At 36.1% G+C, this 25,599-nt stretch overlaps 1 protein-coding gene across 2 annotated transcripts in view; it reads right to left on the bottom strand.

Moving 5' to 3' along the window:
• The window catches only part of SEC24A (SEC24 homolog A, COPII coat complex component), a 106,858-nt gene that overhangs the window by 11,106 nt on the left and 70,153 nt on the right, over nt 1–25,599 (bottom strand). For both annotated transcript variants that reach the window (XR_010319338.1, XM_064276451.1), the window contains exons 14-19: nt 24,898–25,018; nt 16,689–16,847; nt 9,908–10,081; nt 6,345–6,455; nt 4,600–4,775; nt 2,325–2,462 (exon numbers count right to left, since the gene is read on the bottom strand). Coding sequence is in view for 1 of the 2 variants with exons in the window: in XM_064276451.1 (XP_064132521.1) it covers nt 2,325–2,462; nt 4,600–4,775; nt 6,345–6,455; nt 9,908–10,081; nt 16,689–16,847; nt 24,898–25,018 (879 nt within the window). In the remaining variant the exon portion in view is untranslated. The remainder of the gene's footprint in view (nt 1–2,324; nt 2,463–4,599; nt 4,776–6,344; nt 6,456–9,907; nt 10,082–16,688; nt 16,848–24,897; nt 25,019–25,599) is intronic.

Genomic DNA, 25,599 nt, shown 5'->3' with positions numbered 1-25,599 from the left:
CCGCACCCCTCCCCTCCCTCATAACTATCAGAGATTGTTTCCGTATGTAAACCTTTTCTCGAGTTTTTATGATAATCTCATACGGTATTTGCCATTTTGTGATCGACTTATTTCACTCAGCATAATATCCTCTGGATTCATCCATGTTGTGAAGTGTTGCACAGATCCACTACTGTTCTTTATTGCTGTATAGTATTCCACTGTGTGCATATACCATAGTTTATCTATTCATCTGTTGATGGGCACTTAGGTTGTTTCCATCTTTTTGCTATTATGAATAATGAACATGGGTGTGCATATACCTATTTGTACGATGGCTCGTATTTCTCTTGGATATATTCCTAAGAGTGGGATTGCTGGGTCATATGGTATTTCTATTTCTAGCTTTTTAGGGAAGCATCATATCATTTTCCAAAATGGTTATGCCATTTTACATCCCCACCAGCAGTGCCTATGAGTTCCAATCTCCCCACAACCTCTCCAACATTTGTTATTTTCTGTTTTTTTGATTCATGCCAGTAATGTTGGGGTGAGATGGTATCGCATTATAGTTTTGATCTGCATTTCTCTAATAGCTAGGGATTGTGAGCATTTCCTCATGGGTCTGTTAGCTGCCTGAATGTCTTTTTTGGTAAAGTGTCTGTTCATATCCTTTGTCTATTTTTTAATTGGATTATTTGTCTTTCTGTTGTAGAGCTGTTGGATTTTCCTACAGATTTTAGAGATTAGACCTTTGTCGAATATGTCACAGCCAAAAATTTTTTCCCAGTCTGTAGGTTCTCTTTTTATTTTTTTGGTGAAGTCTTTTGATGAGCTTAAGTGTTTAGCTTTTAGAAAATCCCAGTTATTTAGCTTATATTCTGGTGTTTGTGTATTGTTAGGATAAATGGTTTTTATCCCATTTATGCCCGATATTAGGGCCCCTAGTATTGACAAAAGTCTTGATAGATATACCACTGGTATGTTAATAATGCCTTTCTTTGGATAAAAGTATAAACGATTTTTTTGTTTCTTTGTTTTTCTTCTTGGTGTTTTCTTTATTATAAACATACCATTATTTTACATTTATATTTTTGTTAATTTCCTACTTTTTAATGTGAGAAAACGGTACACGCAGTTAACCGGATTTGCTAAACACAGGATTAATGTATAGTTATTATTTTTGTACTACAAACACAATAATGTCATTAATAGTTTTGCTTTGCTACAAAGTTACCTCAAATTTCATTAGCAATTTCTCCTTTATATATGCAAGATTTCCTGAATTCTTGAACCTCGCAATGTTTTTAACCAAAATATTATTTCCAATTTATATATCCTAACTTGGTCATAATTTTTGAAAGAAAAATGTATGATTTAACATTTTCATGCTTATCGCTTTAACTCAAGTAAATTTCTTATCAAAGGCAAATAATGTTACAACCTGAACCGTTTTTCTTTAATTCAAGGACAGTGTTACACTGAACACTGACCTGGGATATTCAGATGTAATTTCAATCCCAGGATATTCCTTTCAGAATAATTTGTTTAAATAAACATATAATTGGTTACTCTGGCCAATTTGCCAATCTCTTCCTTTACTTAGGTATGCTCTAGAGACCTGTCTGAGGAAATTTAAATGAAAGGCACTATTTTCAAGTGCTTCACTAAACCAAAATTTCTTTACTCAGTCCCCGGACCCGTTGTTAGCCCAAGATTGGAACCATTCCCGAAGCCAACTCTACAGACAGGGATTGGACTTGACTATAAGATAGACAGTAATATTGGTGAGGAGTGAGCTTCTTGGCTGAAGTAGACACTTGAGACTATGTGGGCAACTCCTGTCTGGTGGTGAGATGAGAAGGAAGAGGGGGACAGGAACTGGTAGAATGGACAAGGGGAATACAGGGTGGAGAGGAGGAATGTGCTGTCTCATTAGGAGGGGGAGCAGCTAGGAGTACATAGCAAGGTGTGTATAACTTTTTGTATGAGAGACTGACTTGATTCGCAAACTTTGACCTAAAGCACAATAAATAAATAATTAATTTAAATTTTTCTTTACTCAGACCTAGTTAAGGAATAAAATATAAAGCTTTAAATAACAAACAAACCCTTTCTCATTTCTGCACTCGATTCTATATAATTAGGCTTATAAATCTTCAAGTACAAGCCACTAAATGCAATCTTACCTCATCTGAGAGATTGTCTTTTTTTTTTTTTTAGTTAAGGAATAAAATATAAAGCTTTAAATAACAAACAAACCCTTTCTCATTTCTGCACTCGATTCTATATAATTAGGCTTATAAATCTTCAAGTACAAGCCACTAAAAAGAAAGCAATCTTACCTCATCTGAGAGATTGTCAACTCTATACAAAGTAGGGTGAGTTGATAGCATAAGGTAAACCAGGGGTTGATTTTTCACTTGACACATAGCAAAAATGCGTTCATCTAGACGAGCATTTGTCCCAGTCTGGAATGATTTCTGTAATAAAAAGCAATCCCACCACACAAGAGAGAAAATATATTTAAAAAATACATAAAGAACATTACAAATGCCAATTGTTAGAAGAATATCTTTAGATAAAATTAGCAAATTTACTGTTAATGATTCTTTGAACTATATCACATCTATTAAATTGTGGCTACTTTCCACTTAAAAGTCTTGAAAAATTAATTACCTGACCATGGCAGAGGCATATGATCTCTCTGGTGTCTGTTTTCTAATAAGTAAAATAGATCTAAACACCCTATCTACCATCTACCATATAGTGATAGTCCCATAACAATCTAAGCAACACCAAGAGAAGGATCAAGTTATACTGCAGATGACAAAATAAAGGCATGTATGAAGGCCCAAATAAATAAATGCTAGGTGATAAGTAATGGCGACTGTCTTTGTTTCTCACACAATTAGAGAAGTTAAACAATGCAACAAAACTTACAGATCAAGCAGGAAAAATATATAAATAATAAAAATGAGGATAGCTGCTTATTAGCAGAATAGAGTAAATAAGTAATTTTAAGATTTAACTGATATATTAACTTCACAGAGAATCACAAAGTTTTGAGGTAAGATTTTAAGCATTTAAATTGATGGAAAAAGTAAAAAGGGGTAGAGAGAAGAGCAATGAAATTATGCATTAAAAAAAATATACTGACTATAGATAAAGAAAGATTAGAAAAGGCTCTTAAGATTTTTGAAACTGGTACATAGATAGTCATTAAGAGAAAAGAGTACTATGGGAAATGAAAGAAAAGGTCCATTTATTGACTAAAATGAATACCACTATGTACCAGGAGGAATCCCTGGGTGGTACAAATTGTTAACACACAGCTGCTAACTGAAAGGTTAGAGGTTCAAGTCTACCCAGAGATGCCACAGAAGAAAGGCCTGGAGATCTTATTCCAAAACATCAAGCATTGAAAACCTCGTGCAGCGCAGTTTTACTCTGACACATATGGGGCCACCATAAGTCAGAATCAACTTGAAAGTAATGGTGTGTACTAGGAACTGTTTTAAGTGCTGGGACACAGTGGTGAATGAAAAAGATTAAAATCCCTGTCCTAGTAAGGTAGAGGTAGAAAATAAATAGGTAAAATGTCAGTGGTAAGTGCTAATGAAAAAAATAAAGGAGGGAAGAGAGATAAAGAACATCAGGGTAGAGTAGGGGTGGGGTGGGGTGGGGAGAAAGTGTTGCATATTAAATAGGGAGATCAAAAAGGCAAGCCAAAGTGAAAAGACAGCATTTGAGGAAAGACCTGAGGGAGAGGGAAGAGCTCAGATTTGTAAATGCTAAAATTCAAATATTTAATTTCTATGAGCTTACACTGAATATATTCAGAAGTAAAAACACATAATTTGAGCAAAAGAAACTGTAGCTGTAGATTCAAAAGCCATTCAGATTAAGGAGTAGCAGGTTACCCTTCTCACCTGGAAGAGACTACACACAGACAGGTTGATTTAGGACATTGGAAAAATAAGCCTTCTCCACAGTCCAGAGTTTTCTTTCTTTTTAGGGGGGCAGGAGTTGGGCAGGCAGGAAGAGATATAAATAGTAAGTATCAAATGGAAAACTTTATAGCAAAGCTATACATAAAGAGCTGCAAGACCACAGAAGGAAAGGCAAGTGCCAGAGAAGCAACATATGAGCTTAAAGACAAAGATAGAGAAGTGCAGTCTAGGCCATGGAAATAGGTACATAGATATGAGAAAGCATCTCTAAGGAAAATTAAGAAGTGTAATGTAGCTGAGATAATGCGGGGAGCAGGACAGAGCCATAAAGAGTCTCACGTGTGACTTCTTGCTTCAAAATAAATTACTCTTATTTTGGAAAACTGGAAAATTGGTCATCTTTTGAATCTTAAATAACACTACTGAACACTTAGTAAACATCTCTTATGAACAGGCCTGTGCTTTAAATCAGTTATTTGTAAACTTCTCTGGTCATAAATCTGTTCGAAGTTCACTTAAGAGCTAAGGTCCCTGTCCTCAGAAAATGTAACTGGCATAAATTTTCATGGACAATGTCTAGGGGTTCAAAGGATAAAACATTTGGCATTTGACATTTTCTCTGTTACTTCCTATTTTGTTTCATTTTTTTCCTTTTCTTTTGCCTTACCTGTTTAAGGAGAGCCAACACAAAGAGTGGGAAAAGTCGCAAAGAAAAAGGAACCATGAGTCCAGGCTGCTGGTTACTTAGGACTGAAGAACGATACGCTGAAAGAGAGTCTATGACGGCATTTACTAGGGCATCGCGAGCATCACTCAGACTGGCAGTAATGGACCTGTCAACGGCTAATTGTGGAGGAGGTAGGGACAAAAGAGAAACAAGATAAAGGCTTAGCAACCCCACTGTTAAGAACAGAAAAGGTCATTTTAAAAAATTATTCAAAGTCTTTCTCTAGTTGATTACATACACAAGGAGCCAAAACAAAGCAATTAAAAGCACATGCTTTGGAGAATCAAACCAATCACTGTTGAAATGCTACTCTGCTACTTCCTAGCTGTACGACAATCTGGCAAGTATCAAGCTTTCTGAGCTTCAGTCTCCTTATTTGTAAAATGGGAAAACTGTATTTCACTGAATCTAAAATGCTACTGATTATAATCTACCACTTTATTTTACATATCATTGAGACAGAAAAAACATTGGAATTAAACAATGCTTTTTTATCACACAAAATTTTTATTTTATACTTATTTTAAGAGTTCATAGGGAGCTATTTAGACAGATTTCCATCATCTATCCTGCCACTCTGTTTATATGCCTTTCTGCGTACGTAAAATGTTTCCTTTTCAGATTTGAGTTTAAGCTAATAACTCACTGGCAGTCTTCCTTGAAAGAGAAAGGATGCAAGAACCAAACTGATGTTAAGCTCTATGTATTTGAAAAGAGAAAAAAAAAAAAAAGTCAAGACAGCAACTATTATTTGAGATGGAAACAAAAAGGTAGAGTTATCAGATCATTGGCCACATGATCTGGCCAAAGCTGCAAATGTGTGTGTGTGGCAGTAAACTGGTTTACAATCTTAAATTCCACTACTCCAAGTCTAATGATTTTTATGGTACACTGCTAGCTCTTGTAATCCAAGTTATAGAGCTTATAAAAACGCTATTAGGCACTAGTGTTAAGCACTAAGTGAGAAAAGGTTATTTAAGTCCCACCATAGACCCATTGAGTTGATTCCGACTCATAGCAACCCTATATGACAGAAAAGAACTGCCCCATAGAGTTTCCAAGGAGCGCCTGGTAGATTCAAATTGCTGACCTTTTTGTTAGTAGCCGTAGCTCTTAACCACTACGCCACCAGGGTTTCCTATTTAAGTCCAGAATAGATAAATCTATCGAGACAGAAAATAGTTTACTGGTTGCCTAAGGCCAGTGGGGGAAGGTGTGAAGTGAGCCATGACTACCAACAGGCATGAGGTTTCTTTTTAGGGTGATGGAAATGCTCTAACATGACACCGTGGTGATGGCTGCACAACTCTGTAAATATACTAAGAACAACAGAATTGTACACTTAAGATGAGTGAAATGTTATGCTATATAAATTATACCTCAATAAAGCTGTTTATAAAGTCATTTACTTAAAGCAAAACACATCACAGACACAAACACACACAAGAAAAAAATATTCTTTCTTACCATGGAATACAGTAATACAGACTATCATCTGCAAAAGATCCTTTCATTCCAATAATTATTTAACAGGCACCTGTGGAATCTAAAACACTGAAACCCTTACAGCTAATTATTTAAAGGAAAATAAAACTATGTGGCTTTGTCTAATTGTATTACTTGCAAAATATAACACGTGGTAATAACTAAAAAAAAAAATTTTTTTTTTTTTTAATAACTCTTACCCATATTGGCCAATAACCCTGAAATTGCTTGAATATCAGCGCCAAGAAAGACTTCATTCAGAGTTGAAACTACTGGCAAACACAAAGTATGGACACGGATTCTCCGTTCACCTTCCGAGAAAAAACAGAAATGATGGTAAGGAATGACTATATAAAAACTGTTTATATCAAAGTCACTTGAAGAAATCACTTTTTTTCAATTTAGAACTCAATAGAGTTATATAGTAAGCAGAGATAGTATCAAAAGTTTAATGCATAAGACCTGTGAAGTTTTATTTACAGCCTACAAAATTCCTTTTACTCAAGTTCTTACTAAAAAAGGTAACAGGGATTATACTCGAGTGATAGTAATATGCTAGTTTTTTTTAAAAAGTCTCTTTTTGAACTTCTTGGTTATATTTTGAGTTAATATGTATGGTAAAAGACATGGCTATTCTACTCCAAAATGTGTTCTATAGCCTGTTTTGACATATAAAGTCCAGAAAAATCATACTTTTCTCCTTAATCACAGAAATATTTTTGAACAAATAGACCAAATAAATGGTCACTATGCCTTCTCTTTCATAGTCACACAAAACTCAATAAATACAAGAAACAAAAATTAAAACCTTTGAGAATTTTCAAGTATCATAATTTCTACCTTTTAAAAAATCCTAATCAGCAAGACAACTGAACACCAAAGAAAAAGAACAGTAAAATTAGAGATAACACCCATATTACAACTAAACTGACAAGTGAAGACTAATGAAAGTGTATATATGAGGAGCTCATATCAATTACTTTTAAAGACAAGAAACAGTATCTGCAAAAAACAGGTAACATTTTTTATAGAACTTCTACATAAAAATACTGATGATGACTAAAAGAAAAGGATACAATGTCCGGCCTATCATATTGGCAACTACAACTATATACAAGTACACACACATATACACACACAATCAGAAGCTGCAATGAAAAAGACACTTTAACATACTGCTGATGGGAACATAAACTGGTAAAATCTTTCTGAAAAGCAACTTGGCAATACCAAGATTTTTCTAAACAGTTGACCCCTATACCCTATATTTTTGTTTCTAAGAATCCATCTTAGAGGAATCATCAGAAATGACACAAAGATCTGTACACATGATACTAACTATAATCACATTTTTCATAAAAGCAAAATATTAGAAATAACCTAAATTTCTAGCAATATGGAAATTAATAAACTATGGTGGAATGTTTTACAACTTAACAGTTAAACTTAACATGAGTTAAAGCTCATATTTTTGAAGAAAATATAAGGGTATGGGGAATGTGTACACAGTGGCGAAAAAAAGAAAACAGTTTATACAGTTACGTAGGATAATTACAATTAAAAAAAAAACAACACTGGGTACTGGGTTTTATATCTTCCTTATTTTTTGGTATTTCTCAACATTCAACAATAAGGGTATTGTATGAAAATTATTACTTTGCAATATATAAAAGATATCATCTGCTTTTAAAAGAATAATGTGTTCGAATGACAAAAGCCAAAAGCTACACAAGGAGCTAATGTGTTCCATAAAGGTCATGGACAAAAGAGTGATTTATCCACAAACATCTAGTTAAAAAGTCAACAAGAACCTTTTTTTTAAAAAATGAGCAAAGATTTAAATACCACAAAAGATAGAAAGATGGCAAATGAACAGATGAAAAGATGTCAACATTAGTTATTAGAAAAATACAAATTAAAACCACAAAGCAGTATCACTACACAATTATTAAAATGTCTAGGCACTGGGGTTTTATAACCAAAATACCCCCAAAAAACAAACAAACAAAAACACTGAACAATAATGGTGGTAGGAATGCAAAATGGTACAGCTAATTGGGAAAACAGTTTGGCAGTTTCTTGTAAAATTAAACATATACTTACTGCGCAACCCAGCAACCCCACTCCTAAGTATCTACCAAGTGAAATGAAAATTTATCTTCACACAAAAACCTGTACCCAATTCTTTGTAGTGGCTATATTTGAAAGTGTCTAAAACTGAAACAATCCAACTGGGAAATGGATAAACAAACTGGATACAATGAAATACTACTCAGGAATAAAAAGGAAGAAAACTACTGGTAGATGTGACAATATGGATGAATTTCAAATGCACTATGCTAAGTGAAAAAGAAGCCAGATTTAAAAGGCTACATACTGTCTGATTTCATTTATATGACATTATTACAAAGGCAAAACTACAGGGTCAGAAAACAGATCAGTGGTTTTCAGGTGCTGAGGATGGGAGAGGTGTTAACTACAAAGGGGCACGAGAAAATTTTCGGGGTGATGAAACTGACTTGGTATCTTGATTGTGGTGGTGGTTACACAAGATATGAGTTTGTCAGAATTTGTAGAACTGTACACTAAAAATGGTAGATTTTACTGCATGTAAATTATACATTAATTTTTTAAAATGTTAAGAAAAATCAATGAGTAGAAAAGGGACTGAGCTGTTCTTTTACAAATAAAAGATGGTGTCTAAAGACAAAATACATATATTCATAGTGACTGTATATATACCTATACCTCTCTATATATGCAGTCACTACTAATCAGAATCAACTCAATGACAATGGCTTTGGTTTGTTTTTTTAAGACAGAAATCTAACTTCTATGTTTAAGATGTGCTACATTAATTATAACCATTATATAAAAACTGAACTTCTTAATACTAAAGGTTTTCATTAAAATGTTCCCACTATATACTTTTTATACATTTTGGAAACCCTGTAAAGGTTGAGTAGGCAAAGCACAGAAACACCCTCCCCTCAAAAAAAAATTTTAAAGCAATAAAACAGAAGGTGGGAGCTGTGAATTTTTAAAACAAACAAACAAAAAAAAAATGAATTTAACTTCCTTTATATTACCTTAGGACAAAACAGAAATTATAAATTAATTTGGAATAACACCCTAAAAAAATCTTTCCTATCTTTCATGATGATCTCCTTCAACATATTACACAAACATGACCTGCATTTCCTATCCTCTTTCCCTGATTTATTTATCTCCTTAGGTCTTATCACTATATGACATACTATTTTACTTACTATCCTGTTTGATGTCTGTCTCTCCTGCTAGAATTAAGTTTTATGAGGGCAAGGATTTTTTTTATTCAGTTTTATTAACTGCTGTATCATCAGAACATATCTGAGTACCTGACACATAGTAGACTCTCAATAAATATGTCTTAAATAAATGAATAAATACTATGATTTAGGAAAATTAACACCAAATATCTTGGCTTTATCAAGAGCAGCAATAAAGTTCTATGATTAGGAATACTCTATTGGCTTAATAAAAATGAGTTCTTGTTGTCAGCTGCCATCAAGTAGGCTCCAACTCATGGTGACCTTATGTGTAAAAGAACGAAAAATCGTCTGGTCCTGAGCCATCTTCATGATTATTAGTATGTCTGAGCCCACTGTTGCAATTACAGTGGCAATTCATCTCATTGAGTTTCCTTTGTTTTCACTAACCCTCTACCAAGAGAAGAGGGAGTTTATCACAGGCCATGGAATATATAACTACATCAAAAACTTACCTTTGCTGCTTGTATACAACAGTGCTGACTGGAAAGAAACCAACTGAGTATCAGTGAGACTCTCTTCTACTGACATCTGTACTGCATATCCAGCGTCTGGGTTTACATTGGGCAAAGACAGTAAGTCTGTTGACCGAACAAAGAAGTTCCCATGGAAGGTATGAATGGAAAGACCTACAAGAGAAAAAGTTATCAAAAAAGACAGTAAGTCTGTTGACCGAACAAAGAAGTTCCCATGGAAGGTATGAATGGAAAGACCTACAAGAGAAAAAGTTATCAAAATGATTCCTATATACACCTACATATGGATATTTACATTTTATCCTGGTCACTTTTCAGACTGGCAGAGAGTAAAAACTTTAGATAATACACAGTATTTAGTAAGAGTGAGGGATAATAGGTATCTTCTTCATTGAAGATAGGTGTACAAATCTTCAAAAAACCTATTTGGAGGATAATTCAGCAGTATCTATGACTATTCTAAAAGTGTTTACTTTGGCTCTACCAATTCTATACCTAAGAATTTAACCTACAGACATCATACTCATAAAAAAAAAGAAAAATCTTTTTTTTTTCTACTCATACAAGTGCCAAATTTATACAAGCAAAGCTTTTAAGCAGTACTGCTTGTCAGAGCAAAAAAATCACAACTATCCTCAAAGCCTATCAGTAGGAAAATAAACTGTGATTTATGAAGTCTACCAAATGCTAGGTAGAAATTAAAAAGAATGAGATAGATCTATTCGTACGAAAATTAATGGATCTTCAAGACTTATTGAGTAAAAATATATATAATATATTATGCAAGAATAGCATATTACGTATTTTCCATAGAGATGTACATAAGTATGTAAACATAAAGAAAAGTCTGATAGACACCAAAGCGGTTACAGTGACTATATAAGAATGGTGGGACACATGGAGTACAAATGTTTGTACAAATGGTAAAAGAGGACTTTAGTCCTACTGATAATGTTTTTATTTTTTACAAAAAGGCATATGCATATTTTGCTTGTGAAATAAAAACCAACTTTAAAACAGAAATCAGAAAAAAAAAAGCAGGTTTATATATACAAATACAGAAAGGTATCCAGATAGTGGGGTAAAAAAGCCAGCTATGATCCTCATTTTTTAATTTAAAATTAAGGTTAAAAGATATGCATATAAGGATTTATACATACATAAGAAAAATTTTGAAACACATACAAAAAACTTTAGTGTAGAACAAATTGGTTTAACTTTGACTTTTCATTTTGTAGCTTTTTATATCTTTTCATTTTATATCTGTATCTTTTTATAACTTAATTTATATCTTTATATGCTTTTGTAAACAAGGATTTATCTTTTTTTTTTAACATTACCAAGATCGTGTATTTGATTTGTAATGAAATTTACTATAAAACAGAAAAACAGAAGCCTAAATAGGTTAACTGCAAAGCTTTATTAAATTAAGTCCTCTAGGAAGAAGACAAAGGCTGATTCATTGGCATACTCCCAAATTCTTTATGTAAAATTGTTGCTGTTGTTAGGTGCCATAGAGTTGGTTCCGACTTATAGCAACTTTATGCACAACAGAACAAAACACTGCCTAGTCCTGTGCCATTCTCACAACTGTTGCTATGTTTGCACCCACTGTTGCAGTCACTGTGTCAATCCAACTCGTTGAGGGTCTTCCTCTTTTTTGCTGACCCTCTACTTTACCAAGCATAATGTTCTTCTCCAGGGACTGGCCCCTCCTGATAACATATCCAATGTGAGGCGAGGTTTTGCCATCCCCCCTTCTAAGGAGCATTCTAACTGTACTTCTTTCAAGACACATTTATGCAAAGTTAAAAAAAAAAAAAAAGAAGAAGAAGAAGTCCACAGCCATTTAGTTGATTCCGACTCATTGCAACCCTATGGGGTTTCCAAGGCTGTAAATCTCTACGGAAGCAGACTGCCACATCTTTCTCCCATGGAGCCACTGGTGGTTTTGAACCACCAACCTTTTGTTTGTCAGTCAGTGGCTTTAACCACTGAACAACCAGGGCTCCTTTTATGCAAAGTTAGGGGGCATATAAAATAACCTATCTCTTGCCAAGTAGAAAAAGTCTTAAAAGGTCTGGCAATCTTGAAGAATGGGATACCTCAAAAGTGCCCTTTAAGGCATAAACATTAAAAAACTATTAGAACTACAAGTTCAGCAAGGTTTCAGTATACAACATCAATATACAAAAACCAACTGTATTTCTATACAGTAGTAACGAACAAAAAGTGAAATCAACAAATTTACAATAATTTCAAAAAGAATAAAATACTTAAGAATAAATTTAACAAAAGATGCGTAGAACTTATATTCTGAAAAGTATAAAAATATGTTGAAAGAAATTAAAGAAGATCTGAATAAATAGAAAAACATCCCATGCTCATGAATGATAAATCTTAATATTGGTAAGATGGCAGTATTCCTCAAACTGATCTATAGATTCAATGCAATTCCATTCAAAATTCTAGCTGGCTTCTTTGTAGAAATGAACAAGCTGATGCTAAAATTCATACAGAAATTCAAAGCACCCAGTAAAGTCAAAATCATCTGGAAAAAGAAGAACAAAATTGGACGACTCATACTTCCCAATTTCAAAGCTTACTACAAAGCAACATAATCAAGACAGTGTGGTAATGGAAGAAGAGACACGGATCAAGAGAATTCAAAGTCTAGAAATAAACTCTCATATTTTTGATCAATTGGTTTTTACAATGGTGCAAAGACAACTCAGTGAGGGAAAGAAGAGTCTAGTAAAAGCTGCTGAGACAACTGGATATATACATGCAAAAGAATGAAGTGAATCCCTACATTATACCAACTACAAAAAGTAACTCAAAGTGGATTAAGACCTAAACATAAGAGCTAAAACTATAAAACTCTTAGAAGAAAATATAGCCATAAATCTTCGTAGCCTTGGACTATGAAGTGGTTTCTTCTATGTGACACCAAAAGCAAAGCGACAAAAGGAAAAAATGGACATCATTAAAATTAAAAACTTGCGTGCTTCAAGGGATACCATTAAACAAATGAAAAGACAGCCCACAGAATGGGAGAAAATTCTTGCAAGTCATGTACCTGATACGGGATTTGTATCTAAAAATATATAAAGAACTCTTACAACTCAATAATAAAAAGACAACCTAAATTTTATAATGGGCAGAAAATATGAATAGATATCCCCCCAAAGAAAATACACAAATGGCCAATAAGCACAAGTAAAGATGCTCAACATCTTTAGTCATTAGAGAAATGCAAATCAAAACCACAATGAGGTACTACTGCATACTCTCTAGGATGGTTAAAATAAAAAAGACAGACAATAACAAGCACTGGTGAGGATGTGGAAAAATGGGAACTGTCATGCAATAGTGGGAATGGAAAATGGTGCAGCCACTATGGAAAACATTTTGGAAGCTCCTCAAAAACTTAAACATAGAGTTACCATAAGACCCAGGTATAGACTCTAAGTTACCTGAGAGAAATGTAAACATGCCCACACAAAAACCTGTACATGAATGTTCATAGTAGCATTATTCATAATATCCAAAAAGTCAAAACCCAAATGTTCATTATGAATTGATAAACAAAATGAGGTATATCCGTATAATGGAATATCACTTGGCAGCAGAAAGAATGAAGTATGGACACATGCTACAACATGGAAGAACACTGAAAAATTATGCTAAGAAGCCAGTCATAAAGGACTGCATATTCTATCATTCCATTAATACGAAATGTCCAGAACAGGCATAACCACAGAGACAGAAAGTAGACTGGTGAACGCCTAGAGCTAGGGGCACTGGGAGAAAATGAGGAGTGACTGCTAATGTTCTAAAACTTTATTATGGTGATGGTTGTACAACCCTGCAAATACACTAAAAACATTGAATTGTACACTTTAAATGGGTAAGCTTTATGATATGTGAATTATATCTCAACAAAGCTGTTTAAAAAAAAACAATGCTACTGTGAGAGTGATTGGTTATGAGTTTTCAACTTAATATGCCAAATTGTGGCAATATCCTGTTTATCTGAAACCTTATATATGAGAAGAAACCCTGGTGGCACAGTGGTTAAAAGCTACGGCTGCTAACCCAAAGGCTGGCAGTTCAAATTCACCAGGCATCTCTTGGAAACTCTATGAGGCAGTTCTACTCTGTCCTATAGGGTCGCTATGATTCAGAATCGACTCAACAGCAATGGGTTTGGTTTTTTTATATAAGAGATAACACATATTTTCTTTTCAGTTGTTTCACTTAACCATGTTTTTCTATTACAGTGATGAGTAGTAGAGAACTTCATATGGCACCTGGTTTGACCGATATATATTTTAACATTTAGCGGATACGTGAGTAGACCCTTATCACCTGACATCTGTTTTTTTAGCTACATATTTCATATAATCTTTCCATTTTTAAAAATGATTGTCTCACACCTGCTAACAGAGTACGAATATTTTCAAAACCAAATGAAAACTTAGAACAAGGTTGATCATGTGGAGAAACGAAAAAACCAAGGATTGTAACTTCTTGTTTTCATAACAGAATAATGATCATTTAGCAGCCACAGAATGTTTACCCTGTAACATAAATTGGACATAAACATTCTGAAAATGTCAGACTATTTCCAAAGCAACATTGAGGCAAGCAGATACAGATGCAAGTAATAGCAGATGCAGGGTGTGAAGAGCACAGATTAAAAAATCTCTTGATACTACTATTCGATAAAGATAATAAAAACCCACCATGCTTTATTTTCTTTGAGGACATGGTCCCTTTTTTAAAAAATTAAGATATAATCACATGTCATAAAATTCACCCAAATTTATCTAAACTTTAGAAGTGTACAAATTCAGTGGGTTTTTTTTTTTTTTTTTTTAAACATATTCACAACGTGTTGTTAGGTGCTGTCAAGTCAATCCTGACTCACGGTGACCCTATGTACAACAGAGTTAAACACTGCCTGATCCTGTGCCATTTTCACAGTTGTTGTTAGGCTTAAGCCCATTGTTGCAGCCACTGTGTCAATCCATATCATTGAGGGTCTTCCTCTTTTTCGCGTACCCTCTACTTTACAGAGCATGACATCCTTCCCCAGGGCCTGATCCCTCCTGATAACATGCCCAAAGTATGTGAGACATAGTCTTGTCACCCTTGCTACAAAGGAGCATTCTGGTTGTACTTCTTTCAAGACAGATTTGTTCCTTCTTTTGGCAGTCCATGGTATATTCAGTATTCTTCGCCAACACCACAATTCAAAGGCGTCAGCTCTTCTTTGCTCTTCCTCATTCCTTGTCCTGCTTTCACGTGCGTATAAGCCGATTGAAAACACCATGACTTGGGTCAGGCACATCTTCGTCTTCAAGGTGACAGCTTTGCTTTTCAACACTTTAAAGAGGTCTTTTGCAGCACATCTGCCCAAGGCAATGCGTCTTTTGATTTCTTGACTGCTGCTTCCAAGTAAAATGAAATCCTTGACAACTTCAATCTTTTCTCCGTTTATCATGATGTTGCTCATTGGTCCAGTTAGTTTTTTTTTATGTTGAGGTGTAATCCATACTGGAGGCTGTAGTCTTTGAAATTCATTAGTAAGTCCTGCAAGTCCTTTTCACTTTAAGCAAGCAAGGCTGTGTCATCTGCATAACGCAGGTTGTTGATGCATCCAATGTTGATGGCCCGTTCTTCATAATGTCCAGCTTCTTGGACTATTTGCTCAGCACACAGGCTGAAACAGTATGGTGAAAGAAAACGACCCTGACGCACACCTTTCCTGACTTTAAACTATGCAATAACTCCTTGATCTGTTCATACGACTGCTTCTTATCTGTGTACAGGTTCCTTATGAGCATAATTAAGCGTTCCGGAATTCCCATTCTTTGCAACGTTATCCATAATTTGTTATGATCTACACAGTCAAATGCCTTTGCATAGTCAACAAAACACAGGTAGACATCTTTCTGGTATTCTCTGCATTGAACTAGGATCCATCTGATACCAGCAATGATATCCCTGGTTCCACATCCTCTTCTGAATCCAGCCTGAATTTCTGGCAGTTCCCTGTCGATACACTGCTGCAGCCATTTTTGAATGATCTTCAACAAAGTTTTGCTTGCATATGATATTAATGTTATTGTTTGATAACTTCCACATTCAACTGGATCACCTTTCTTGGGAATAGGCATAAATATGGATCTCTTCCAGTCAGGTGGCCAAGTAGCTGTCTTCCAAATTTCTTGACATAGACAAGTGAGCACTTCCAATGCTGTATCTGTTTGTTGAAACATCTCAACTGGTATTCTGTCAATTCCTGGAGCCTGGTTTTTCACCAGTGCCTTGAGTGGAGCTCAGACTTCTTCCACATGTCTGTCAGTTTGTTGTACTGTGGGGGCTTGTGTGTTGTTGGGATGCTGCAAGCTATGCCAACGGTATTCAAATACCAGCAGGGTCACCCATGTTGGACAGGTTTTATCTGAGCTTCCAGACTAAGACAGACTAGGAAGAAGGACCAGGCAGTCTACTTCTGAAAAGAATCAGCCAGTGAAATCCATATGAATAGCAGGGCAACACTGTCAATATTCACAATAGTCCCTGCTTTTTTTTTTTTTTTTCCCACAGTGTTTCTTCTCTTAATTGTGTATTCTTTCAGTTACCAAATAACATGGAAGAACAAATCTCATAAGGCTAGATAAAATCGTGTATATTTTCTGGTATCAGAAACATTTACTCCTATGTAAAAAAAAAAAAAAATTGTCCCCACCTTTGGTACACCGAATCCTCATGACGGCTTCAAAGCCAATCTTCCGAGTGAGGTATCTCTGTAATTCCTTCTGTAGCTTCTGTACTTGGACTGGGTTGTGCTGATGGTGGTAAGAGGGATAGTAATAGACACTACCTGCCGAATACCTAGAAATACAACCTGGAAGAGAATGCAAACTCCTTAAAAGCTGTGCCGTTAGCTATTATTATTATTTTTTTAATAATAATTTTTATTGAGCTTTAAGTGAACGTTTACAAATCAAGTCAGTTTGTCACATATAAGCTTATGTACACCTTACTCCATACTCCCACTTACTCTCCCCCTAATGAGTCAGCCCTTCCAGTCTCTTCTTTCGTGACAATTTTGCCAGTTTCTAACCCTCTCTACCCTCCCATCTCCCCTCCAGACAGGAGATGTCAACACAGTCTCAAGTGTCCACCCGATACAAGTAGCTCACTCTTCATCATCATCTCTCTCCTACCCATTGTCCAGTCCCTTCCATGTCTGATGAGTTGTCTTCGGGAATGGTTCCTGTCCTGGGCCAACGGAAGGTTTGGGGACCATGACCGCCGGGATTCCTCTAGTCTCAGTCAGACCATTAAGTCTGGTCTTGTTATGAGAATTTGGGGTCTGCATCCCACTGTTCTCCTGCTCCCTCAGGGGTTCTCTGTTGTGCTCCCTGTCAGGGCAGTCATCGGTTGTGGCCGGGCACCATCCAGTTCTTCTGGTCTCAGGATGATGTAAGTCTCTGGTTCATGTGGCCCTTTCTGTCTCTTGGGCTCATAGTTATCGTGTGACCTTGGTGTTCTTCATTCTCCTTTGATCCAGGTGGGCTGAGACCAATTGATGCATCTTAGATGGCCGCTTGTTAGCATTTAAGACCCCAGACACCACATTTCAAAGTGGGATGCAGAGTGTTTTCATAATAGAATTATTTTGCCAACTGACACAGAAGTCCCCAAACCCCCGCCCTTGCTCCGCTGACCTTCGAAGCATTCAGTTTATCCCGGAAAATTCTTTGCTTTTGGTCCAGTCCAGTTGAGCTGACTTTTGCTGTATTGAGTACTGTCCTTCGCTTCACCTAAAGTAGTTCTTATCCACTAATTAACCAGTAAATAACCCTCTCCCACCCTTCCTCCCTCCCCTCCTCGTAACCACGAAGTATGTGTTCTTCTCAAGATATTATAATAGTGGTCTTATACAATATTTGTCCTTTTGCCTCTGACTAATTTCACTCAGCATAATGCCTTCCAGGTTCCTCCATGTTATGAAATGTTTCACCGATTCGTCACTGTTCTTTATCGATGCGTAACATTCCACTGTGTGAATATACCACGATTTATTTAACCATTCATCCATTGACGGACACCTTGGTTGCTTCCAGCTTTTTCCTATTCTAAACAGAGCTGTAATAAACATGGGTGTGCATATATCTGTTTGTGTGAAGACTCTTATTTCTCTAGGGTACATTCCGAGGAGTGGGATTTATGGGTTGTATGGTAGTTCTATTTCTAACTTTTTAAGAAAACACCAGATAGATTTCCAAAGTGGTTGTACCATTTTACATTCCCACCAGCAGTGTATAAGAGTTCCAATCTCTCCGCAGCCTCTCCAACATTTATTATTTTGTGTTTTTTGGATTAATGCCAGCCTTGTTGGAGTGAGATGGAATCTCATCGTAGTTTTAATTTGCATTTCTCTAATGGCTAATGATCAACAGCACTTTCTCATGTATATCTGTTAGCTGCCTGAGTATCTTCTTTAGTGAAGTGCGTGTTCATATCCTTTGCCCACTTCTTGATTGGGTTGTTTGTCTTTTTGTGGTTGAGTTTTAACAGAATCATATAGATTTTAGAGATCAGGCGCTGGTCGGAGATGTCATAGCCAAAAATTCTTTCCCAATCTGTAGGTGGTCTTTTTACTCTTTTGGTGAAGTCTTTAGATGAGCATAGGTGTTTGATTTTTAGGAGCTCCCAGTTATCTGCTTTCTCTTCGTCATTTTTAGTAATGTTTTGTATTCTGTTTATGCCTTGTATTAGGGCTCCTAAGACTGTCCCTATTTTTTCTTCCATGATCTTTATCGTTTTAGTCTTTATGTTTAGGTCTTTGATCCACTTGGAATTAGTTTTTGTGCATGGTGTGAGGTATGGGTCCTGTTTCATTTTTTTGCAAATAGATATCCAGTTATGCCAGCACCATTTGTTAAAAAGACTATCTTTTCCCCAATTAACTGACACTGGGCCTTTGTCAAATATCAGCTGCTCATGTATGGATGGATTTATATCTGGGTTCTCAATTCTGTTCCATTGGTCTATGTGCCTGTTGTTGTACCAGTACCAGGCTCTTTTGACTACTGTGGCTGTATAATAGGTTCTAAAATCAGGTAGAGTGAGGCCTCCCACTTTCTTCTTTTTCAGTAACGCTTTACTTATCCGAGGCTTCTTTCCCTTCCACATGAAGTTGGTGATTTGTTTCTCCATCACTTTAAAAATGTCATTGGAATTTGGATTGGAAGTGCAATGTATGTATAGATTGCTTTTGGTAGAATAGACATTTTTACTATGTTAAGTCTTCCTATCCATGAGCAAGGTATGTTTTTCCACTTATGTAGGTCCCTTTTCGTTTCTTGCACTAGTACTTTGTAGTTTTCTTTGTATAGGTCTTTTACATCTTTGGTAAGATTTATTCCTCAGTATTTTATCTTCTTGGGGGCTACTGTGAATGGTATTGATTTGGTGATTTCCTCTTCGATGTTCTTTTTGTTGATGTAGGGAAATCCAAGTGATTTTTGTATGTTTATTTTATAACCTGAGATTCTGCCAAACTTTTCTATTAGTTTCAGTAGTTTTCTTGAGGATTCCTTCGAGTTTTCTGTGTATAAGATCATGTCATCTGCAAATAGAGATAATTTTACTTCCTCTTTGCCTATCCGGATGGCCTTTATTTCTTTGTCTAGCCTAATTGCTCTGGCTAGGACCTCTAGCACAATGTTGAATAAGAGCAGTGATAAAGGGCATCCTTGTCTGGTTCCCGTTCTCAGGGGAAATGCTTTCAGGCTCTCTCCATTTAGAGTGATGTTGGCTGTTGGCTTTGTATAGATGCCCTTTATTATGTTGAGGAATTTTCCTTCAATTCCTATTTTGCTGAGAGTTTTTATCACAAATGGGTGTTGGACTTTGTCAAATGCCTTTTCTGCATCAATTGATAAGATCATGTGGTTTTTGTCTTTTGTTTTATTTATATGGTGGATGACATTAATGGTTTTTCTAATATTAAACTAGTCTTGCATACCTGGTATAAATCCCACTTGGTCATGGTGGATTATTTTTTTGATATGTTGTTGTATTCTATTGGCTAGAGTTTTGTTGAGGATTTTTGCATCTATGTTCATGAGAGATATAGGTCTGGAATTTTCTTTTTTTGTGATGTCTTTTTTACCTGGTTTTGGTATCAGGGATATGGTGGCTTCATAGAATGAGTTAGGCAGTATTCCGTCATTTTCTATGCTTTGAAATACCTTTAGTAGTAGTGGTGTCAACTCTTCTCTGAAAGTTTGGTAGAACTCTGCAGTAAAGCTGTCTGGGCCAGGGCTTTTTTTTTGTTGGGAGTTTTTTTATTACACTTTCAATCTCTTTTTTTGTTATGGGTCTATTTAGTTGTTCTACTTCTGATTGTGTTAGTGTAGGTAGGTAGTGTTTTTCCAGGAAGTCATCCATTTCTTCTAGGTTTGCAAATTTGTTAGAGTACAATTTTTCATAATAATCTGATATGATTCTTTTAATTTCAGTTGGGTCTGTTGTGATATGGCCCATCTCGTTTCTTATTCGGGTTATTTGTTTCCTTTCCTGTATTTCTTTAGTCAGTCTGGCCAATGGTTTATCAATTTTGTTAATTTTTTCAAAGAACCAGCTTTTGGCTTTGTTAATTCTTTCAATTGTTTTTCTGTTCTGTAATTTTTTTTTTTTTAATTCATTTAGTTCAGCTCTAATTGTTATTATTTGTTCTCTTCTGGTGCCTGATGGATTCTTTTGTTGCTCGCTTTCTATTTGTTCAAGTTGTAGGGACAGTTCTCCGATATTGGCTCTTTCTTCTTTTTGTATGTGTGCATTTATGGATATAAATTGACCTCTGAGCACTGCTTTTGCTGTGTCCCAGAGGTTTTGATAGGAAGTGTTTTCATTCTCGTTGCATTCTATGAATTTCTTTATTCCCTCCTTAGTGTCTTCTATAACCCAGTCTTTTTTTATCAGGGTATTTGTTCAGTTTCCAAGTATTTGATTTCTTTTCCCTGATTTTTCTGTTATTGATTTCCACTTTTATGGCCTTGTGGTCTGAGAAGATGCTTTGTAATATTTCGATGTTCTGGATTCTGCAAAGGTTTGTTTTATGACCTAATATGTGGTCTATTCTAGACAATGTTCCATGTGCGCTAGAAAAAAAAGTATACTTCGCAGCAGTTGGGTGAAGAGTTCTGCATAAGTCAATGAGGTCAAGTTGGTTGACTGTAGCATTTAGGTGTTCCATGTCTCTGTTGAGCTTCTTACTGGATGTCCTGTCCTTCTCCGAAAGTGGTGTGTTGAAGTCTCCTACTATAATTGTGGAGGTGTCTATCTCACTTTTCAGTTCCGTTAAAATTTGCTTTATGTATCTTGCAGCCCTGTCATTGGGTGCATAAATATTTAATATGGTTATATCTTCCTGGTCAATTGTCCCTTTAATCATTATGTAGTGTCCTTCTTTATCCTTTGTGGTGGATTTAACTTTAAAGTCTATTTTGTCAGAAATTAATATTGCTACTCCTGCTCTTTTTGCTTATTGTTTGCTTGATATATTTTTTTCCATCCTTTTAGTTTTAGTTTGTTTGTGTCTCTAAGTCTAAGGTGTGTCTCTTGTAGGCAGCATATAGATGGAACATGTTTCTTTATCCAGTCTGAGACTCTCTGTCTCTTTATTGGTGCATTTAGTCCATTTACATTCAGCATAATTATAGATAAGTATGTGTCTAGTGCTGTCATTTTGATGCCTTTTTATGTGTGCTGTTGACAGTTTCATTTTTCCACTTACTTTTTTGTGCTGAGACGTTTTTCTTTGTAAATTGTGTGTTCCTCATTTTCATAGTATTTGACTTTATGTTTGCTGAGTCGTTACGTTTTTCTTGGTTTTTATTTTGAGTTATGGAGTTGTTATACCTCTTTGTGGTTACCTTAATATTTACCCCTATTTTTCTAAGTAAAAACCTAACTTGTATTGTCCTATATCACCTTGTATCCTTCTCCATATGGCAGTTCTATGCCACCTGTATTTAGTCCCCCTTTTTGATTATTGTGATCTTTTACATATTGACTTCAATGATTTCCTGTTTTGAGCTTTTTTTTTTTTTTTTAATTAATCTTAATTTTTTTTTGTGATTTCCCTATTTGAGTTGATATCAGGATGCTCTCTTCTGTGACCTTGTGTTGTGCTGGTATCTGATATTAGTGGTTTTCTGACCAAACAATTTCCTTTAGTATTTCTTGTAGCTTTGGTTTGGTTTTTGCAAATTCTCTAAGCTTGTGTTTATCTGTAAATGTCTTAATTTCGCCTTCATATTTCAGAGAGAGTTTTGCTGGATATATGATCCTTGGCTGGCAGTTTTTCTCCTTCAGTGTTCTGTATATGTCATCCCATTGCCTTATTGCCTGCATGGTTTCTGCTAAGTAGTCTGAACTTATTCTTATTGATTTTCCTTTGTAGGAGACCTTTCTTTTATCCCTGGCTGCTTTTAAAACTTTCTCTTTATCTTTGGTTTTGGCAAGTTTGATGATAATATGTCTTGGTGATTTTCTTTTTAGATCAATCTTAAATGGGGTTCGATGAGCATCTTGGATAGATATCCTTTTGTCTTTCATGATGTCAGGAAGGTTTTCTGCCAATAGATCTTCAACTATTCTCTCTGTGTTTTCTGTTATCCCTCCCTGTTCTGGGACTCCAGTCACACGCAAGTTATTCTTCTTGATAGAGTCCCACATGATTCTTAGGGTTTCTTCATTTTTTTTAATTCTTTTATCTGATTTTTTTTTTTCAGCTATATTGGTGTTAATTCCCTGGTCCTCCAGATTTCCCACTCTGCATTCTAATTGCTTGAGTCTGCTCCTCTGACTTCCTATTGCATTGTCTAATTCTGTAATTTTATTGTTAATCTTTTGGATTTCTGAATGCTGTCTATGGATTCTTGCAACTTATTAATTTTTCCACTATGTTCTTGAATAATCTTTTTGAGTTCTTCAACTGTTTTATCAGTGTGTTCCTTGGATTTTTCTGTAAATTGCCTTATTTCATTTCTGAGGTCATCCCTGATGTCTTGAAGCATTCTGTAAATTAGTTTTTTATATTCTGCATCTGACCATTCCAGGATTGTATCTTCATTTGGGAGAGATTTTGATTCTTTAATTTGGGGAGTTGTAGAAGCAATCGTGGTCTGCTTATGTGGTTTGATTTCGACTGCTGTCTCTGAGCCATCACTAAGATATTGTAGTGATTTATTCTATATTTGCTCACTGAATCTTATCTTGTTTTGTTTTCTTTCAATATACGTAGATGTGCTACTACATTGAGCTGTCTTGATTGTTGTAGCCCTTGACTCACTTATGTCCTATTACCAGCTGGTTTGGGCTGTTACCAGATATATAAGCCTGAGTCCATTCACTGTTCTTGAGTAGAGTCTGATTTTGCGTCCACCTAGAGAAGTTTTTTTTTGTTTTGTTTTTTGTTTTTTTTTAGAGAAGTAGTGGTGATAGCTGTGTGCACCAGACCTTAGGCCCCCAATGCAAGTACCTCTACAGATTGGTAGGTGCCACCCTCCTTAGACCCCTAAGGCAGGAGGCTAGGTCGACTGGGGGGAGCTTCAGCCCTCAGTTCCCTGTTGTGGGTCAGTGAGGGCTCTGTTGAATATGCAGAGATAGGAGACCTGGGCAACTTGTCTTTCCAGTAAATCCAATAAAACAATTGCAGTCAGATCCCTATCAGAAATGCCTTTGCATTATAATAGCCACTTTTTCCCTGTAGGGATGAAAGCCCCAGACTGTGGATCACATATGCTTGGCTGGAGCTGGTTCTGTGTTTTTAGTCCAATTAGGGAAGGATTTTTGGTTCCTGGGTGTTTTGTAGTTGCTTCTCTCAGGCCAGAAGAATGGGTTAGGAAAAGACAAAAAAAAAAAAAGGAAAAGAAAAACAGAGGAGCAGTTCTCCCTCTGGCTCAGGAAATTCCAATGTTAATGAAGCCGCCTGGGAAGGGGTGGGGCGGGTTCAGATAAACAGGAGAGAGTAGCACCCCAGAATATAGACAAAGTTACTTATCTTGCTTGGGATGACTGTTTTATCTGAGATTCCCGAGGGGCGCGTCGACTGTGTGCGCTGCCTGGGTAGCGATTGTCCCTGATGGTCAGGCCGGCGCCCTGTGCTTGCGCTGTCTCAGACGCAGCGGTTAGTTCCTCCGCTCCCAGCCCAAAGCCCAGCGTCAAGGTTTCCCACCTGGGACGCTGCACTCCCAGCTCCAAAACCAGTCACTGCCTCCTGGTGACTTCTCCTCCTGTCAGCCGTGCACTGGCTGGGCTTCCCCCGAGGTCAGTTCAGGGGGCTAGGGCTGCGCCCCATTTGTGCGCCGTCTCAGGATGCCATGCTCAGCTCCCCTGCGCCCAGTCCAAAGCCCGGCGCCAAGGTTTCCTGACTGGGACGCTGGCTCCAGGCTCCGAAAACAGTCGCTGCTTCCCCGTGGTTGTTCATTCTCAGTCTCTGTTACTCAGGTCAACTCTTTAAATCTGTGTTTGTTGGTCAGGGTTCATAGATTGTCATGTATGTGATCAATTCACTTGTTTTTCCGAGTCTTTGTTGCAAGAGGGATCCGAGGTAGCATCTACCTAGTCAGCCGTCTCGGCCCCCTCTCTCCCGTTAGCTATTATTACTAGACCAAAGTAACCAAATCATTTGGATCAATCCTTCTTTAACTTCCCAGGGTACTATCAAAAAGAATATTTCATTCCTTTAAATGGTAATATAGAAATTTCTCTGTTACTAAACATTTAAAATACAAGACTAAAAGGTTTATAATAGATTAAATTGACTAACTCTTCAAGGTAAGAAAAGTTCTTTTAGTTTGTCCCCTGCATAGAACACTATCATATAAATATTATTTGATATTTGTTTGAGAAAAATAATCATTAGGAAGACTCACCGAGAGAAGCCAAATCAGAATACTGTCCGCTGAGAAGGAATAAGTCAACAGCTACCTGCTGACCAGAACAGTCCAAGGCTAATTTCTTATAGAAGTCAGTGGATGGTGTCAGGTGTATTTCCTATTAATAACAAAATACAAAGAGTAACTTTTTAAAATCATTAATTGACATAAATTTTAAATATACATCTACATTGCTGATAATAATTGTCTCTGGGCATTATACAAAATCCTTTTGCTTTGTTATATTTTCTGATTTTTCATTAAGAAATGTATACTGCTTAAGTAATTTTCTATTTTTTTTAACTTTAAAAAGAAATGTATCTATTATACTAATTTCCTAATTGGTGATCATCATTATTATTATAACTGAAATCTATTAAACGCTTATTATGCTGGAAACTGTTCTAAATAATTTATACATAATATCTAATCCTCTCAACTAACCTAAGAGAGATCAGTACTATCATTATTTGTCGTTTTATGTGTATATATACATACATATATACACATATGTATACATATATGTATGTATGTATGGAAATCCTAGTAGCATAGTGGTTAAGTGCTACGGCTGCTAACCAAAGGGTTGGCAGTTCGAATCTGCCAGGTGCTCCTTGGAAACTCTATGGGGCAGTTCTATTCTGTCCTATAGGGTCGGTATGAGTCGAAATCGACTCAACGGCACTGGGTTTGGTTTGG

Source organism: Loxodonta africana, chromosome 2 (genome assembly GCF_030014295.1).
Source record: "Loxodonta africana isolate mLoxAfr1 chromosome 2, mLoxAfr1.hap2, whole genome shotgun sequence".
NCBI classification, from domain to species: domain Eukaryota; kingdom Metazoa; phylum Chordata; class Mammalia; order Proboscidea; family Elephantidae; genus Loxodonta; species Loxodonta africana.
The sequence above is the reverse complement of the archived record's forward strand: the minus strand, read 5'-3'. Positions and strand labels throughout refer to the sequence as shown.